A 19917-nucleotide genomic window follows, 5' to 3' on the forward strand; every position below is an offset into this window, starting at 1 on the left:
AGGTCTGCTGGACGGAGAAAGAAGCTCTAGTGAAAGAGGAGGAGGATGTTACAATACAAAAACAAGTAGAGGGTGAGGCTGTTACCGTGAAAGAAGAAGAGAAAGACGTTACAGTGAAAGAAGAGGAAGACGCGTTCAGAGTGAAAGAGGAGGAGGATGTTACAGTGAAAGAAGAGGAAGACGCGTTCAGAGTGAAAGAGGAGGAGGATGTTACAGTGAAAGAAGAGGAGGGTGGTGAGACTGTTACAGTGAAAGAAGAGGAGAATAAAGTAGAGGGTGAAGGTGTTACCGTGAAAGAAGAAGAGAAAGACGTTACAGTGAAAGAAGAGGAAGACGCGTTCAGAGTGAAAGAGGAGGAGGATGTTACAGTGAAAGAAGAGGAAGACACGTTCAGAGTGAAAGAGGAGGAGGATGTTACAGTGAAAGAAGAGGAAGACGCGTTCAGAGTGAAAGAAGAGGAAGAAGAGATAGAGGAGGATGCCGTTTTTGGAGTGAAGAAGGAGGGAGAGATTACTGTCACGTTGAAAGATGAAGATGAAGAGGAGGAGATGGGAGATCTGATTAACACCAGTAAGTACCGCCTTAAGTGTGTTTTTCACTTTGGATATTTGGAGTTCGCTTGTCAATTCAATGGAGAGAGATGCTATGCTACTAGCATCATGTTATGAATTTGCAATGCCATCTCCTATAGTGTTTTTTCTCAAAGTTGTCGGTATGTCACGTGTCCCAAAGGCATTAGCCAGCTAGCTACATTCCCTCGGCGTAAAGCAGTGCTCGGCAGGCCGGGGCTAAGGACACAGTGAAACACAGACTAGCCGTGCAGGCTGTTGTGCAGCTTACAACTTGGAGGAAAACATTTGGCCACGTTAACTACCGCCGGCGACACCGTGATACAGCTGCCCAGTGGGAAGCACCTCAGGCCGGCATGCACCTCGAACACCGGTGATTTGGTATTTTATTAGGTGTAATGGTCGTTCGCACGGCTCGTCTTCATGCTCCTGAAATCAGTAACGTGCTTTCAAGAGAACTCGGAACCTCATAGTTAAAGTGTATGGAAGTTTGTTGTGTAGAGCTTCCTGTTGGTCGATTCCGATATTTTCCAAGTGGGGAAACCAAGAAAATGTTTCTATGAGTGTTCAAGTCGGAAATGTCAGAATGACCGATTCCTCAGTTGTCTTGAAAGCGGAAGGAACTAATTGGTAAGGCACTGTGACATCCAGATGGTGACCAACTCTCGCTCGACCATCAAAATAAACACAACTCTTGAGTCACGGGATGTTGGGAAGCAAGGTGGTTGTCTGAAATGAGCCTCCTGATAAAACCCTCCCAGTTTCCTCCTATCTTAGACCCATACAGTATGTTGTTAGACCCATACAGTATGTTGTATCTTAGACCCATACAGTATGTTGTATCTTAGACCCATACAGTATGTTGTATCTTAGACCCATACAGTATGTTGTATCTTAGACCCATACAGTATGTTGTATCTTAGACCCATACAGTATGTTGTATCTTAGACCCATACAGTATGTTGTATCTTAGACCCATACAGTATGTTGTATCTTAGACCCATACAGTATGATGTATCTTAGACCCATACAGTACGTTGTATCTTAGACCCATACAGTATGTTGTATCTTAGACCCATACAGTATGTTGTTAGACCCATACAGTATGTTGTATCTTAGACCCATACAGTATGTTGTATGTTGTTAGACCTATACAGTATGTTGTTAGACCCATATAGTATGTTGTATCTTAGACCCATACAGTATGTTGTATCTTATACCCATACAGTATGTTGTTAGACCCATACAGTATGTTGTATCTTATACCCATACAGTATGTTGTTAGACCCATACAGTATGTTGTATCTTAGACCCATACAGTATGTTGTATCTTAGACCCATACAGTATGTTGTATCTTAGACCCATACAGTATGTTGTATCTTAGACCCATACAGTATGTTGTATCTTAGACCCATACAGTATGTTGTATCTTAGACCCATACAGTATGTTGTATCTTAGACCCATACAGTATGTTGTATCTTAGACCCATACAGTATGTTGTATCTTAGACCCATACAGTATGTTGTATCTCAGACCCATACAGTATGTTGTATCTTAGACCCATACAGTATGTTGTATCTCAGACCCATACAGTATGTTGTTAGACCCATACAGTATGTTGTATCTTAGACCCATACAGTATGTTGTATCTTAGACCCATACAGTATGTTGTATCTTAGACCCATACAGTATGTTGTATCTTAGACCCATACAGTATGTTGTATCTTAGACCCATACAGTATGTTGTATCTTAGACCCATACAGTATGTTGTTAGACCCATACAGTATGTTGTATCTTAGACCCATACAGTACGTTGTATCTTAGACCCATACAGTATGTTGTATCTTAGACCCATACAGTATGTTGTATTTTAGACCCATACAGTATGTTGTTAGACCCTTACAGTATGTTGTTAGACCCATACAGTATGTCGTTAGACCCATACAGTATGTCGTATCTTAGACCCATACAGTATGTTGTTTCTTAGACCCATACAGTATGTTGTATCTTAGACCCATACAGTATGTTGTATCTTAGACCCATACAGTATGTTGTATCTTAGACCCATACAGTATGTTGTATCTTAGACCCATACAGTATGTTGTATCTTAGACCCATACAGTATGTTGTATCTTAGACCCATACAGTATGTTGTTAGACCCATACAGTATGTTGTATCTTAGACCCATACAGTATGTTGTATCTTAGACCAATACAGTATGTTGTATCTTAGACCCATACAGTATGTTGTATCTTAGACCCATACAGTATGTTGTATCTTAGACCCATACAGTATGTTGTATCTTAGACCCATACAGTACGTTGTATCTTAGACCCATACAGTATGTTGTATCTTAGACCCATAGAGTATGTTGTTAGACCCATACAGTATGTTGTATCTTAGACCCATACAGTATGTTGTATCTTAGACCCATACAGTATGTTGTTAGACCCATACAGTGTGTTGTTTTAGACCCATACAGTATGTTGTATCTTAGACCCATACAGTATGTTGTTCTAGACCCATACAGTATGTTGTATCTTAGACCCATACAGTATGTTGTTAGACCCATACAGTATGTTGTATCTTAGACCCATACAGTATGTTGTATCTTAGACCCATACAGTATGTTGTATCTTAGACCCATACAGTATGTTGTATCTTAGACCCATACAGTATGTTGTATCTTAGACCCATACAGTATGTTGTATCTTAGACCCATACAGTATGTTGTATCTTAGACCCATACAGTATGTTGTATCTTAGACCCATACAGTATGTTGTATCTTAGACCCATACAGTATGTTGTATCTTAGACCCATACAGTATGTTGTATCTTAGACCCATACAGTATGTTGTATCTTCGACCCATACAGTATGTTGTATCTCAGACCCATACAGTATGTTGTATCTCAGACCCATACAGTATGTTGTATCTTAGACCCATACAGTATGTTGTTAGACCCATACAGTATGTTGTATCTTAGACCCATACAGTATGTTGTATCTTAGACCCATACAGTATGTTGTATCTTAGACCCATACAGTATGTTGTATCTTAGACCCATACAGTATGTTGGTAGACCCATACAGTATGTTGTATCTTAGACCCATACAGTACGTTGTATCTTAGACCCATACAGTATGTTGTATCTTAGACCCATACAGTATGTTGTATTTTAGACCCATACAGTATGTTGTTAGACCCATACAGTATGTTGTTAGACCCATACAGTATGTCGTTAGACCCATACAGTATGTCGTATCTTAGACCCATACAGTATGTTGTTTCTTAGACCCATACAGTATGTTGTATTTAGACCCATACAGTATGTTGTATCTTAGACCCATACAGTATGTTGTATCTTAGACCCATACAGTATGTTGTTAGACCCATACAGTATGTTGTATCTTAGACCCATACAGTACGTTGTATCTTAGACCCATACAGTATGTTGTATCTTAGACCCATACAGTATGTTGTATCTTAGACCCATACAGTATGTTGTATCTTAGACCCATACAGTATGTTGTTAGACCCATACAGTATGTTGTTTAGACCCATACAGTATGTTGTTTAGACCCATACAGTATGTCGTATCTTAGACCCATACAGTATGTTGTTTCTTAGACCCATACAGTATGTTGTATCTTAGACCCATACAGTATGTTGTATCTTAGACCCATACAGTATGTTGTATCTTAGACCCATACAGTATGTTGTATCTTAGACCCATACAGTACGTTGTATCTTAGACCCATACAGTATGTTGTATCTTAGACCCATACAGTATGTTGTTAGACCCATACAGTATGTTGTATCTTAGACCCATACAGTATGTTGTATCTTAGACCCATACAGTATGTTGTATCTTAGACCCATACAGTATGTTGTATCTTAGACCCATACAGTATGTTGTATCTTAGACCCATACAGTATGTTGTATCTTAGACCCATACAGTACGTTGTATCTTAGACCCATACAGTATGTTGTATCTTAGACCCATAGAGTATGTTGTTAGACCCATACAGTATGTTGTATCTTAGACCCATACAGTATGTTGTATCTTAGACCCATACAGTATGTTGTTAGACCCATACAGTGTGTTGTTAGACCCATACAGTATGTTGTATCTTAGACCCATACAGTATGTTGTTAGACCCATACAGTATGTTGTATCTTAGACCCATACAGTATGTTGTTAGACCCATACAGTATGTTGTATCTTAGACCCATACAGTATGTTGTATCTTAGACCCATACAGTATGTTGTATCTTAGACCCATACAGTATGTTGTATCTTAGACCCATACAGTATGTTGTATCTTAGACCCATACAGTATGTTGTATCTTAGACCCATACAGTATGTTGTATCTTAGACCCATACAGTATGTTGTATCTTAGACCCATACAGTATGTTGTATCTTAGACCCATACAGTATGTTGTATCTTAGACCCATACAGTATGTTGTATCTTAGACCCATACAGTATGTTGTATCTTAGACCCATACAGTATGTTGTATCTCAGACCCATACAGTATGTTGTATCTTAGACCCATACAGTATGTTGTTAGACCCATACAGTATGTTGTATCTTAGACCCATACAGTATGTTGTATCTTAGACCCATACAGTATGTTGTATCTTAGACCCATACAGTATGTTGTATCTTAGACCCATACAGTATGTTGTAGACCCATACAGTATGTTGTATCTTAGACCCATACAGTATGTTGTATCTTAGACCCATACAGTATGTTGTATCTTAGACCCATACAGTATGTTGTATCTTAGACCCATACAGTATGTTGCTTAGACCCATACAGTATGTTGTTAGACCCATACAGTATGTTGTTAGACCCATACAGTATGTTGTATCTTAGACCCATACAGTATGTTGTATCTTAGACCCATACAGTATGTTGTATCTTAGACCCATACAGTATGTTGTATCTAGACCCATACAGTATGTTGAATCTTAGACCCATACAGTATGTTGTATCTTAGACCCATACAGTATGTTGTATCTTAGACCCATACAGTATGTTGTTAGACCCATACAGTATGTTGTTAGACCCATACAGTATGTTGTATCTTAGACCCATACAGTATGTTGTATCTTAGACCCATACAGTATGTTGTATCTTAGACCCATACAGTATGTTGTATCTTAGACCCATACAGTATGTTGTATCTTAGACCCATACAGTATGTTGTATCTTAGACCCATACAGTATGTTGTATCTTAGACCCATACAGTATGTTGTATCTTAGACCCATACAGTATGTTGTATCTTAGACCCATACAGTATGTTGTATCTTAGACCCATACAGTATGTTGTATCTTAGACCCATACAGTATGTTGTATCTTAGACCCATACAGTATGTTGTATCTTAGACCCATACAGTATGTTGTTTAGACCCATACAGTATGTTGTATCTTAGACCCATACAGTATGTTGTATCTTAGACCCATACAGTATGTTGTATCTTAGACCCATACAGTATGTTGTATCTTAGACCCATACAGTATGTTGTACTTAGACCCATACAGTATGTTGTATCTTAGACCCATACAGTATGTTGTATCTTAGACCCATACAGTATGTTGTATCTTAGACCCATACAGTATGTTGTTCTTAGACCCATACAGTATGTTGTTAGACCCATACAGTATGTTGTATCTTAGACCCATACAGTATGTTGTATCTTAGACCCATACAGTATGTTGTATCTTAGACCCATACAGTATGTTGTATCTTAGACCCATACAGTATGTTGTATCTTTAGACCCATACAGTATGTTGTATCTTAGACCCATACAGTATGTTGTATCTTAGACCCATACAGTATGTTGTATCTTAGACCCATACAGTATGTTGTATCTTAGACCCATACAGTATGTTGTATCTTAGACCCATACAGTATGTTGTATCTTAGACCCATACAGTATGTTGTATCTTAGACCCATACAGTATGTTGTATCTTAGACCCATACAGTATGTTGTTAGACCCATACAGTATGTTGTATCTTAGACCCATACAGTATGTTGTATCTTAGACCCATACAGTATGTTGTTAGACCCATACAGTATGTTGTATCTTAGACCCATACAGTATGTTGTATCTTAGACCCATACAGTATGTTGTATCTTAGACCCATACAGTATGTTGTATCTTAGACCCATACAGTATGTTGTATCTTAGACCCATACAGTATGTTGTATCTTAGACCCATACAGTATGTTGTATCTTAGACCCATACAGTATGTTGTATCTTAGACCCATACAGTATGTTGTATCTTAGACCCATACAGTATGTTGTATCTTAGACCCATACAGTATGTTGTATTAGACCCATACAGTATGTTGTATCTTAGACCCATACAGTATGTTGTATCTTAGACCCATACAGTATGTTGTATCTTAGACCCATACAGTATGTTGTATCTAGACCCATACAGTATGTTGTATCTTAGACCCATACAGTATGTTGTATCTTAGACCCATACAGTATGTTGTATCTTAGACCCATACAGTATGTTGTATCTTAGACCCATACAGTATGTTGTATCTTAGACCCATACAGTATGTTGTATCTTAGACCCATACAGTATGTTGTATCTTAGACCCATACAGTATGTTGTATCTTAGACCCATACAGTATGTTGTTAGACCCATACAGTATGTTGTATCTTAGACCCATACAGTATGTTGTATCTTAGACCCATACAGTATGTTGTATCTTAGACCCATACAGTATGTTGTATCTTAGACCCATACAGTATGTTGTATCTTAGACCCATACAGTATGTTGTATCTTAGACCCATACAGTATGTTGTATCTTAGACCCATACAGTATGTTGTATCTTAGACCCATACAGTATGTTGTATCTTAGACCCATACAGTATGTTGTATCTTAGACCCATACAGTATGTTGTATCTTAGACCCATACAGTATGTTGTATCTTAGACCCATACAGTATGTTGTATCTTAGACCCATACAGTATGTTGTATCTTAGACCCATACAGTATGTTGTATCTTAGACCCATACAGTATGTTGTATCTTAGACCCATACAGTATGTTGTATCTTAGACCCATACAGTATGTTGTATCTTAGACCCATACAGTATGTTGTATCTTAGACCCATACAGTATGTTGTATCTTAGACCCATACAGTATGTTGTATCTTAGACCCATACAGTATGTTGTATCTTAGACCCATACAGTATGTTGTATCTTAGACCCATACAGTATGTTGTATCTTAGACCCATACAGTATGTTGTATCTTAGACCCATACAGTATGTTGTATCTTAGACCCATACAGTATGTTGTATCTTAGACCCATACAGTATGTTGTATCTTAGACCCATACAGTATGTTGTATCTTAGACCCATACAGTATGTTGTATCTTAGACCCATACAGTATGTTGTATCTTAGACCCATACAGTATGTTGTATCTTAGACCCATACAGTATGTTGTATCTTAGACCCATACAGTATGTTGTATCTTAGACCCATACAGTATGTTGTATCTTAGACCCATACAGTATGTTGTATCTTAGACCCATACAGTATGTTGTATCTTAGACCCATACAGTATGTTGTATCTTAGACCCATACAGTATGTTGTATCTTAGACCCATACAGTATGTTGTTAGACCCATACAGTATGTTGTATCTTAGACCCATACAGTATGTTGTATCTTAGACCCATACAGTATGTTGTTAGACCCATACAGTATGTTGTATCTTAGACCCATACAGTATGTTGTTAGACCCATACAGTATGTTGTATCTTAGACCCATACAGTATGTTGTATCTTAGACCCATACAGTATGTTGTATCTTAGACCCATACAGTATGTTGTATCTTAGACCCATACAGTATGTTGTATCTTAGACCCATACAGTATGTTGTATCTTAGACCCATACAGTATGTTGTATCTTAGACCCATACAGTATGTTGTATCTTAGACCCATACAGTATGTTGTATCTTAGACCCATACAGTATGTTGTATCTTAGACCCATACAGTATGTTGTATCTTAGACCCATACAGTATGTTGTATCTTAGACCCATACAGTATGTTGTATCTTAGACCCATACAGTATGTTGTATCTTAGACCCATACAGTATGTTGTATCTTAGACCCATACAGTATGTTGTATCTTAGACCCATACAGTATGTTGTATCTTAGACCCATACAGTATGTTGTATCTTAGACCCATACAGTATGTTGTATCTTAGACCCATACAGTATGTTGTATCTAGACCCATACAGTATGTTGTATCTAGACCCATACAGTATGTTGTTAGACCCATACAGTATGTTGTATCTTAGACCCATACAGTATGTTGTTTAGACCCATACAGTATGTTGTATCTTAGACCCATACAGTATGTTGTATCTTAGACCCATACAGTATGTTGTATCTTAGACCCATACAGTATGTTGTATCTTAGACCCATACAGTATGTTGTATCTTAGACCCATACAGTATGTTGTATCTTAGACCCATACAGTATGTTGTATCTTAGACCCATACAGTATGTTGTATCTTAGACCCATACAGTATGTTGTATCTTAGACCCATACAGTATGTTGTTAGACCCATACAGTATGTTGTATCTTAGACCCATACAGTATGTTGTATCTTAGACCCATACAGTATGTTGTTAGACCCATACAGTATGTTGTATCTTAGACCCATACAGTATGTTGTATCTTAGACCCATACAGTATGTTGTATCTTAGACCCATACAGTATGTTGTTAGACCCATACAGTATGTTGTATCTTAGACCCATACAGTATGTTGTATCTTAGACCCATACAGTATGTTGTATCTTAGACCCATACAGTATGTTGTATCTTAGACCCATACAGTATGTTGTATCTTAGACCCATACAGTATGTTGTATCTTAGACCCATACAGTATGTTGTATCTTAGACCCATACAGTATGTTGTATCTTAGACCCATACAGTATGTTGTATCTTAGACCCATACAGTATGTGTGTTAGACCCATACAGTATGTTGTATCTTAGACCCATACAGTATGTTGTATCTTAGACCCATACAGTATGTTGTATCTTAGACCCATACAGTATGTTGTATCTTAGACCCATACAGTATGTTGTTCTTAGACCCATACAGTATGTTGTATCTTAGACCCATACAGTATGTTGTATCTTAGACCCATACAGTATGTTGTTAGACCCATACAGTATGTTGTTAGACCCATACAGTATGTTGTATCTTAGACCCATACAGTATGTTGTATCTTAGACCCATACAGTATGTTGTATCTTAGACCCATACAGTATGTTGTATCTTAGACCCATACAGTATGTTGTATCTAGACCCATACAGTATGTTGTATCTTAGACCCATACAGTATGTTGTATCTTAGACCCATACAGTATGTTGTATCTTAGACCCATACAGTATGTTGTATCTTAGACCCATACAGTATGTTGTATCTTAGACCCATACAGTATGTTGTATCTTAGACCCATACAGTATGTTGTATCTTAGACCCATACAGTATGTTGTATCTTAGACCCATACAGTATGTTGTATCTTAGACCCATACAGTATGTTGTATCTTAGACCCATACAGTATGTTGTATCTTAGACCCATACAGTATGTTGTATCTTAGACCCATACAGTATGTTGTATCTTAGACCCATACAGTATGTTGTATCTTAGACCCATACAGTATGTTGATTTAGACCCATACAGTATGTTGTATCTTAGACCCATACAGTATGTTGTATCTTAGACCCATACAGTATGTTGTATCTTAGACCCATACAGTATGTTGTATCTTAGACCCATACAGTATGTTGTATCTTAGACCCATACAGTATGTTGTATCTTAGACCCATACAGTATGTTGTATCTTAGACCCATACAGTATGTTGTATCTTAGACCCATACAGTATGTTGTTAGACCCATACAGTATGTTGTATCTTAGACCCATACAGTATGTTGTATCTTAGACCCATACAGTATGTTGATCTAGACCCATACAGTATGTTGTATCTTAGACCCATACAGTATGTTGTATCTTAGACCCATACAGTATGTTGTATCTTAGACCCATACAGTATGTTGTATCTTAGACCCATACAGTATGTTGTATCTTAGACCCATACAGTATGTTGTATCTTAGACCCATACAGTATGTTGTATCTTAGACCCATACAGTATGTTGTATCTTAGACCCATACAGTATGTTGTATCTTAGACCCATACAGTATGTTGTATCTTAGACCCATACAGTATGTTGTATCTTAGACCCATACAGTATGTTGTATCTTAGACCCATACAGTATGTTGTATCTTAGACCCATACAGTATGTTGTATCTTAGACCCATACAGTATGTTGTATCTTAGACCCATACAGTATGTTGTATCTTAGACCCATACAGTATGTTGTATCTTAGACCCATACAGTATGTTGTATCTTAGACCCATACAGTATGTTGTTAGACCCATACAGTATGTTGTATCTTAGACCCATACAGTATGTTGTATCTTAGACCCATACAGTATGTTGTATCTTAGACCCATACAGTATGTTGTATCTTAGACCCATACAGTATGTTGTATCTTAGACCCATACAGTATGTTGTTCTTAGACCCATACAGTATGTTGTATCTTAGACCCATACAGTATGTTGTATCTTAGACCCATACAGTATGTTGTATCTTAGACCCATACAGTATGTTGTATCTTAGACCCATACAGTATGTTGTTCTTAGACCCATACAGTATGTTGTATCTTAGACCCATACAGTATGTTGTATCTTAGACCCATACAGTATGTTGTATCTTAGACCCATACAGTATGTTGTATCTTAGACCCATACAGTATGTTGTATCTTAGACCCATACAGTATGTTGTATCTTAGACCCATACAGTATGTTGTATCTTAGACCCATACAGTATGTTGTATCTTAGACCCATACAGTATGTTGTATCTTAGACCCATACAGTATGTTGTTAGACCCATACAGTATGTTGTATCTTAGACCCATACAGTATGTTGTATCTTAGACCCATACAGTATGTTGTATCTTAGACCCATACAGTATGTTGTATCTTAGACCCATACAGTATGTTGTATCTTAGACCCATACAGTATGTTGTATCTTAGACCCATACAGTATGTTGTATCTTAGACCCATACAGTATGTTGTATCTTAGACCCATACAGTATGTTGTATCTTAGACCCATACAGTATGTTGTATCTTAGACCCATACAGTATGTTGTATCTTAGACCCATACAGTATGTTGTATCTTAGACCCATACAGTATGTTGTATCTTAGACCCATACAGTATGTTGTATCTTAGACCCATACAGTATGTTGTATCTTAGACCCATACAGTATGTTGTATCTTAGACCCATACAGTATGTTGTATCTTAGACCCATACAGTATGTTGTATCTTAGACCCATACAGTATGTTGTATCTTAGACCCATACAGTATGTTGTATCTTAGACCCATACAGTATGTTGTATCTTAGACCCATACAGTATGTTGTATCTTAGACCCATACAGTATGTTGTATCTTAGACCCATACAGTATGTTGTATCTTAGACCCATACAGTATGTTGTATCTTAGACCCATACAGTATGTTGTATCTTAGACCCATACAGTATGTTGATCTAGACCCATACAGTATGTTGTATCTTAGACCCATACAGTATGTTGTATCTTAGACCCATACAGTATGTTGTATCTTAGACCCATACAGTATGTTGTATCTTAGACCCATACAGTATGTTGTATCTTAGACCCATACAGTATGTTGTATCTTAGACCCATACAGTATGTTGTATCTTAGACCCATACAGTATGTTGTATCTTAGACCCATACAGTATGTTGTATCTTAGACCCATACAGTATGTTGTATCTTAGACCCATACAGTATGTTGTATCTTAGACCCATACAGTATGTTGTATCTTAGACCCATACAGTATGTTGTATCTTAGACCCATACAGTATGTTGTATCTTAGACCCATACAGTATGTTGTATCTTAGACCCATACAGTATGTTGTATCTTAGACCCATACAGTATGTTGTATCTTAGACCCATACAGTATGTTGTATCTTAGACCCATACAGTATGTTGTATCTTAGACCCATACAGTATGTTGTATCTTAGACCCATACAGTATGTTGATCTAGACCCATACAGTATGTTGTATCTTAGACCCATACAGTATGTTGTATCTTAGACCCATACAGTATGTTGTATCTTAGACCCATACAGTATGTTGTATCTTAGACCCATACAGTATGTTGTATCTTAGACCCATACAGTATGTTGTATCTTAGACCCATACAGTATGTTGTATCTTAGACCCATACAGTATGTTGTATCTTAGACCCATACAGTATGTTGTATCTTAGACCCATACAGTATGTTGTATCTTAGACCCATACAGTATGTTGTATCTTAGACCCATACAGTATGTTGTATCTTAGACCCATACAGTATGTTGTATCTTAGACCCATACAGTATGTTGTATCTTAGACCCATACAGTATGTTGTATCTTAGACCCATACAGTATGTTGTCTTAGACCCATACAGTATGTTGTATCTTAGACCCATACAGTATGTTGTATCTTAGACCCATACAGTATGTTGTATCTTAGACCCATACAGTATGTTGTATCTTAGACCCATACAGTATGTTGTATCTTAGACCCATACAGTATGTTGTATCTTAGACCCATACAGTATGTTGTATCTTAGACCCATACAGTATGTTGTATCTTAGACCCATACAGTATGTTGTATCTTAGACCCATACAGTATGTTGTATCTTAGACCCATACAGTATGTTGTATCTTAGACCCATACAGTATGTTGTATCTTAGACCCATACAGTATGTTGTATCTTAGACCCATACAGTATGTTGTATCTTAGACCCATACAGTATGTTGTATCTTAGACCCATACAGTATGTTGTATCTTAGACCCATACAGTATGTTGTATCTTAGACCCATACAGTATGTTGTATCTTAGACCCATACAGTATGTTGTATCTTAGACCCATACAGTATGTTGTATCTTAGACCCATACAGTATGTTGTATCTTAGACCCATACAGTATGTTGTATCTTAGACCCATACAGTATGTTGTATCTTAGACCCATACAGTATGTTGTATCTTAGACCCATACAGTATGTTGTATCTTAGACCCATACAGTATGTTGTATCTTAGACCCATACAGTATGTTGTATCTTAGACCCATACAGTATGTTGTATCTTAGACCCATACAGTATGTTGTATCTTAGACCCATACAGTATGTTGTATCTTAGACCCATACAGTATGTTGTATCTTAGACCCATACAGTATGTTGTATCTTAGACCCATACAGTATGTTGTATCTTAGACCCATACAGTATGTTGTATCTTAGACCCATACAGTATGTTGTATCTTAGACCCATACAGTATGTTGTATCTTAGACCCATACAGTATGTTGTATCTTAGACCCATACAGTATGTTGTATCTTAGACCCATACAGTATGTTGTATCTTAGACCCATACAGTATGTTGTATCTTAGACCCATACAGTATGTTGTATCTTAGACCCATACAGTATGTTGTATCTTAGACCCATACAGTATGTTGTATCTTAGACCCATACAGTATGTTGTATCTTAGACCCATACAGTATGTTGTATCTTAGACCCATACAGTATGTTGATCTAGACCCATACAGTATGTTGTATCTTAGACCCATACAGTATGTTGTATCTTAGACCCATACAGTATGTTGTATCTTAGACCCATACAGTATGTTGTTTAGACCCATACAGTATGTTGTATCTTAGACCCATACAGTATGTTGTATCTTAGACCCATACAGTATGTTGTATCTTAGACCCATACAGTATGTTGTATCTTAGACCCATACAGTATGTTGTATCTTAGACCCATACAGTATGTTGTATCTAGACCCATACAGTATGTTGTATCTTAGACCCATACAGTATGTTGTATCTTAGACCCATACAGTATGTTGTATCTTAGACCCATACAGTATGTTGTTAGACCCATACAGTATGTTGTTTAGACCCATACAGTATGTTGTATCTTAGACCCATACAGTATGTTGTATCTTAGACCCATACAGTATGTTGTATCTTAGACCCATACAGTATGTTGTATCTTAGACCCATACAGTATGTTGTATCTTAGACCCATACAGTATGTTGTATCTTAGACCCATACAGTATGTTGTATCTTAGACCCATACAGTATGTTGTATCTTAGACCCATACAGTATGTTGTATCTTAGACCCATACAGTATGTTGTATCTTAGACCCATACAGTATGTTGTATCTTAGACCCATACAGTATGTTGTATCTTAGACCCATACAGTATGTTGTATCTCAGACCCATACAGTATGTTGTATCTTAGACCCATACAGTATGTTGTATCTTAGACCCATACAGTATGTTGTATCTTAGACCCATACAGTATGTTGTATCTTAGACCCATACAGTATGTTGTATCTTAGACCCATACAGTATGTTGTATCTTAGACCCATACAGTATGTTGTTAGACCCATACAGTATGTTGTATCTTAGACCCATACAGTATGTTGTATCTTAGACCCATACAGTATGTTGTATCTTAGACCCATACAGTATGTTGTATCTTAGACCCATACAGTATGTTGTATCTTAGACCCATACAGTATGTTGTATCTTAGACCCATACAGTATGTTGTATCTTAGACCCATACAGTATGTTGTATCTTAGACCCATACAGTATGTTGTTAGACCCATACAGTATGTTGTATCTTAGACCCATACAGTATGTTGTTAGACCCATACAGTATGTTGTATCTTAGACCCATACAGTATGTTGTATCTTAGACCCATACAGTATGTTGTATCTTAGACCCATACAGTATGTTGTATCTTAGACCCATACAGTATGTTGTATCTTAGACCCATACAGTATGTTGTATCTTAGACCCATACAGTATGTTGTATCTTAGACCCATACAGTATGTTGTATCTTAGACCCATACAGTATGTTGTATCTTAGACCCATACAGTATGTTGTATCTTAGACCCATACAGTATGTTGTATCTTAGACCCATACAGTATGTTGTATCTCAGACCCATACAGTATGTTGTATCTTAGACCCATACAGTATGTTGTTAGACCCATACAGTATGTTGTATCTTAGACCCATACAGTAAGTTAAGGCTTAGATCCTATTTTACAGGGTGGTGTCGTGGCTGAAACATTTACTAAAAGTTGAAATGTAAATGTTATTCACCTTTCAAATGGAACCACAAAGATCGTTGGAGGTCCACAGAGAATGTTGACTTGAAAATATGTGTTGTTTTAAATCCGGGACGGGCAGCTCCAGTCCCCGGGGACGGAGTGGTGTCACACTTTTCCCCCATCCCTAGCAAACACAGCTGATTAAACTAAATGCATTCTAAACTGAACATCATGATTAGTTGATTATTGGGGTCAGGTTTATTAGCTGGGATTGGGGCAAAAGTGACATCAATCAGGCCTTTATTAAAACACTTTTTTTTCAAGAAATAATCAAATAGTTTGACCACCCTGTTTGGAAGCTTTTAAATGATCTCAAACTCAACCGTTAATATTTTCCAGTGATGAAGACGATGGATGATTCATTGCATGGTGGGGTTTGCAAAAAGAGTCAACTTCGAGCACCTTTATTTACATTTACATTTACGTCATTTAGCAGACGCTCTTATCCAGAGCGACTTACAGTTAGTGAATACATATATATATATATTTTTATACTGGCCCCCCCGTGGGAATCGAACCCACAACCCTGGCGTTGCAAACGCCATGCTCTATCAACTGAGCTACATCCCTTTATCTCATGAATGTTTTGGCTTTCAGTTACAAAAAGTCACTTTCTTACCACTTCTTCCATAGGCAAACATGTAAGGAAAGCTTTTTTAAATCAAAAGGGATGCTGTCAAAAATGTATTGAATTCAAATGGATTTTACCCAGTGTACAAAGCACTACAGCCACTCTGTGATGACAAGCTCTGCTCTTTTATTTAGGGATCTAGTCTAGGTTAAACATCATAGGAAGACAGTTTTATCATGTGGAGGTTTCATTCAAGTCTCTGTTTAACTAAATACTCTGTTTGTCTTTGGCAGGAGAGAGACCAGACTCTCACTTTGACAGCGGGAAGAGTCCTTCAGCGGAACCAGACCCAGAGACGCCCAAACCAGCGAGACAACACCACTGCTTCCAATGTGAAAAGAGATTTTCCCGATCAGGGGACCTCAAAGCTCATGAGAGGACACACACAGGAGAAAAGCCTTTCCAATGTTCCCAGTGTGGAAAGAGTTTTACCGTGTTAAATAGCCTGAAAAGGCATGAGAGAATACACACAGGAGAAAAGCCATTCCAATGTTCCCATTGTGGAAACAGTTTTACCCTGTTAAATCACCTGAAAATGCATGAAAGAATACACACAGGAGAAAAGCCTTTCCAATGTTCCCAGTGTGGAAAGAGTTTTACCATGTTAAATAGCCTGAAAAGGCATGAGAGAATACACACAGGAGAAAAGCCTTATCAATGTTCCCAATGTGGAAAGAGTTTTACTCAGATAGGGCACCTAAAACAGCATGAGAGAATACACACAGGAGAAAAGCCTTATCATTGTTCCCAGTGTGAAAAGAGATTTTCCCGATCAGATGACCTAAAAGCTCATGAGTGGACACACACAGGAGAAGAGCCTTTCCAATGTTCACAGTGTAAAAAGCGTTTTACTGTGTTAGCTAACCTGAAAAGGCATGAAACAATACACACAGGAGAAAAGCCTTATCAATGTTCCCAATGTGGAATTAGTTTTATTCAGTTAGCTACCCTGAAGCAGCATAAGAGAATACACACAGGAGAAAAGCCATTCCAATGTTCCCATTGTGGAAAGAGTTTTACTCAGAGAGGGTATCTAAAAGTGCATGAGAGAATACACACAGGAGAAAAGCCTTACCACTGCTCCCAGTGTGGAAAGAGTTTTACCTGGTTAAAGAGACTGAAGGAGCATAAGAGAACACACACGAAAAAAGCCCTACCACTGCTCTTTCCCCGTGTGGAAGGACAATTTCCCAGTCAGAGAACCTGAAATCACATGAGAGAATAGAGAGGCTGTGTTCTGACTTATGCTTTTAACTGACAATTTGTGTTTTTGTTTATGCCACATGAAATAATTTTGTTTATATGAATTCTTACTCAAAAATAGGCATATTTTAGTTTTTTCACCTCGAGGCCTGATCATATCTAAAATCAGACTAAATACTATAAAATGTGTATTTTGTTTTGGTTATGAACTTTAATGCATTGGTTACAGGTATAAACCCTCAGTTGTTCATTATGTTATTTGGATATTGCTAAATGTAAGTTATTATATAGATGAATGGAACTTTGCATTTCTTGATTCTAACCTTGAAACCTATAGACTTTGATTTTATATATAAGATTAGGCTTTTGCTAAATGAATTTGATTGAAATTGATTGGATATATGATTTGGATATTGCAAAATGAATTTGATTACATGATTTGGATATTGCAAAATGAATTTGATTACATGATTTGAATATTGCAAAATGTAAATGATGAACTAGATTCATAGCATGTGCATTTCTTGATTCTAACATTGAAACCTTTTGAATTGACTTGTTGTGTTTCATTGAGTTAGTTTAGTGTCCTCAAGCTAAAGGAATATGAAAATGTGATGATGTTGTTCTGATAACATTGATAAGTTGTTGACATGAAAAACATTCGCTACCTCATGAATGTTCCCATCAGTATTATTCCACCATGTCGGAGACAACACTGGTGCTGATTGTAAAAATGATTTTATTAATGCAGCGTAATTTTATCTGAATAGACATAAAATCACATGAGAGAATAGTGAGGCTGTGTTCTGATTTATGTTTTTGACTGAGAATTAATGTTTTTGTTCATGGCACATGAAATCATATTGTTTACGATTATACTTGTCTATATAAGGTCCCACAGTTGATAATGCATGTCAGAGCAAAAACCAAGCCATGAGGTCGAAGGAGTTGTCCGTAGCGCTCCGAGACAGGATTGTGTCTGGGGAAGGGAACCAAAAAATTTCTGCAATATTGAAGGTTCCCAAGAACACAGTGGCCTCCATCACAGAGTTTGAGAGGATCTGCAGAGAAGAATGGGAGAAACTCCCCAAATACAGGTGTGCCAAGCTTGTAGCGTCATACCCAAGAAGACTCGATGCTGTAATCGCTACCAAAGGTGCTTCAACAAAGTACTGAGTAAAGGGTCTGAATACTTATGTAAATGATATATTAAAGTTTTTATTAATGTATTAATTAATTAATGTTAATATTAATATTTATGTAAATGTGATACTTAATTATTTGTTTATTTACATAAATTAGCAACAAAAACGTGTTTTGGCTTCGTCATTATGTGTATATTGATGAGGATGTTTATTTTATTTTAGTCTATTTTAGAATGAGGCTGTAACGTAACAAAAGCCAATGGGTCTGAACACTTTTTGTATTGTTACACCATGTAGGAGCAGTATAGACCTAGTCTGTTCATTATATACATCTATATGATGTATTGTAACACCATGTAGGAGCAGTATAGACCTAGTCTGTTCATTATATACATCTATATGATGTATTGTTACACCATGTAGGAGCAGTATAGACCTAGTCTGTTCATTATATACATCTATATGATGTATTGTTACACCATGTAGGAGCAGTATAGACCTAGTCTGTTCATTATATACATCTATATGATGTATTGTTACACCATGTAGGAGCAGTATAGACCTAGTCTGTTCATTATATACATCTATATGATGTATTGTTACACCATGTAGGAGCAGTATAGACCTAGTCTGTTCATTATATACATCTACTTTATGTATTGTTACACCATGTAGGAGCAGTATAGACCTAGTCTGTTCATTATATACATCTATATGATGTATTGTTACACCATGTAGGAGCAGTATAGACCTAGTCTGTTCATTATATACATCTACTTTATGTATTGTTACACTATGTTGGAGCAACATGTTAGATAGTTACTAATTTAGATTTTGTTTGACTTAATGAAACTGCTTTAAATGCAGATGTACTGTAGTATATTTTTTTATTTGAACTCGTTAAAAATCTGCACTAATCAACACATCCCTGTCTTTGTACGTCTCAATATAATAGTATTATTTAATTATATACATTTAAAATA

General features: G+C 37.0%; 1 protein-coding gene across 1 annotated transcript; it reads left to right on the forward strand.

The window, feature by feature from the left end:
- Positions 1-560: 560 nt before the first annotated feature.
- Positions 561-18738, forward strand: LOC121565205 (zinc finger protein 239-like; the record flags this gene model as incomplete). Its single annotated transcript, XM_045217824.1, has 2 exons — positions 561-570; positions 16820-18738. Coding segments are annotated over 2 exons (984 nt in total), but the record flags the coding sequence as incomplete, so codon positions are not given.
- Between the last annotated feature and the right edge of the window lie 1179 nt (positions 18739-19917).

This window comes from Coregonus clupeaformis, unplaced genomic scaffold (assembly GCF_020615455.1).
Source record: "Coregonus clupeaformis isolate EN_2021a unplaced genomic scaffold, ASM2061545v1 scaf1244, whole genome shotgun sequence".
In the NCBI taxonomy this organism is placed as follows: Eukaryota; Metazoa; Chordata; class Actinopteri; order Salmoniformes; family Salmonidae; genus Coregonus; species Coregonus clupeaformis.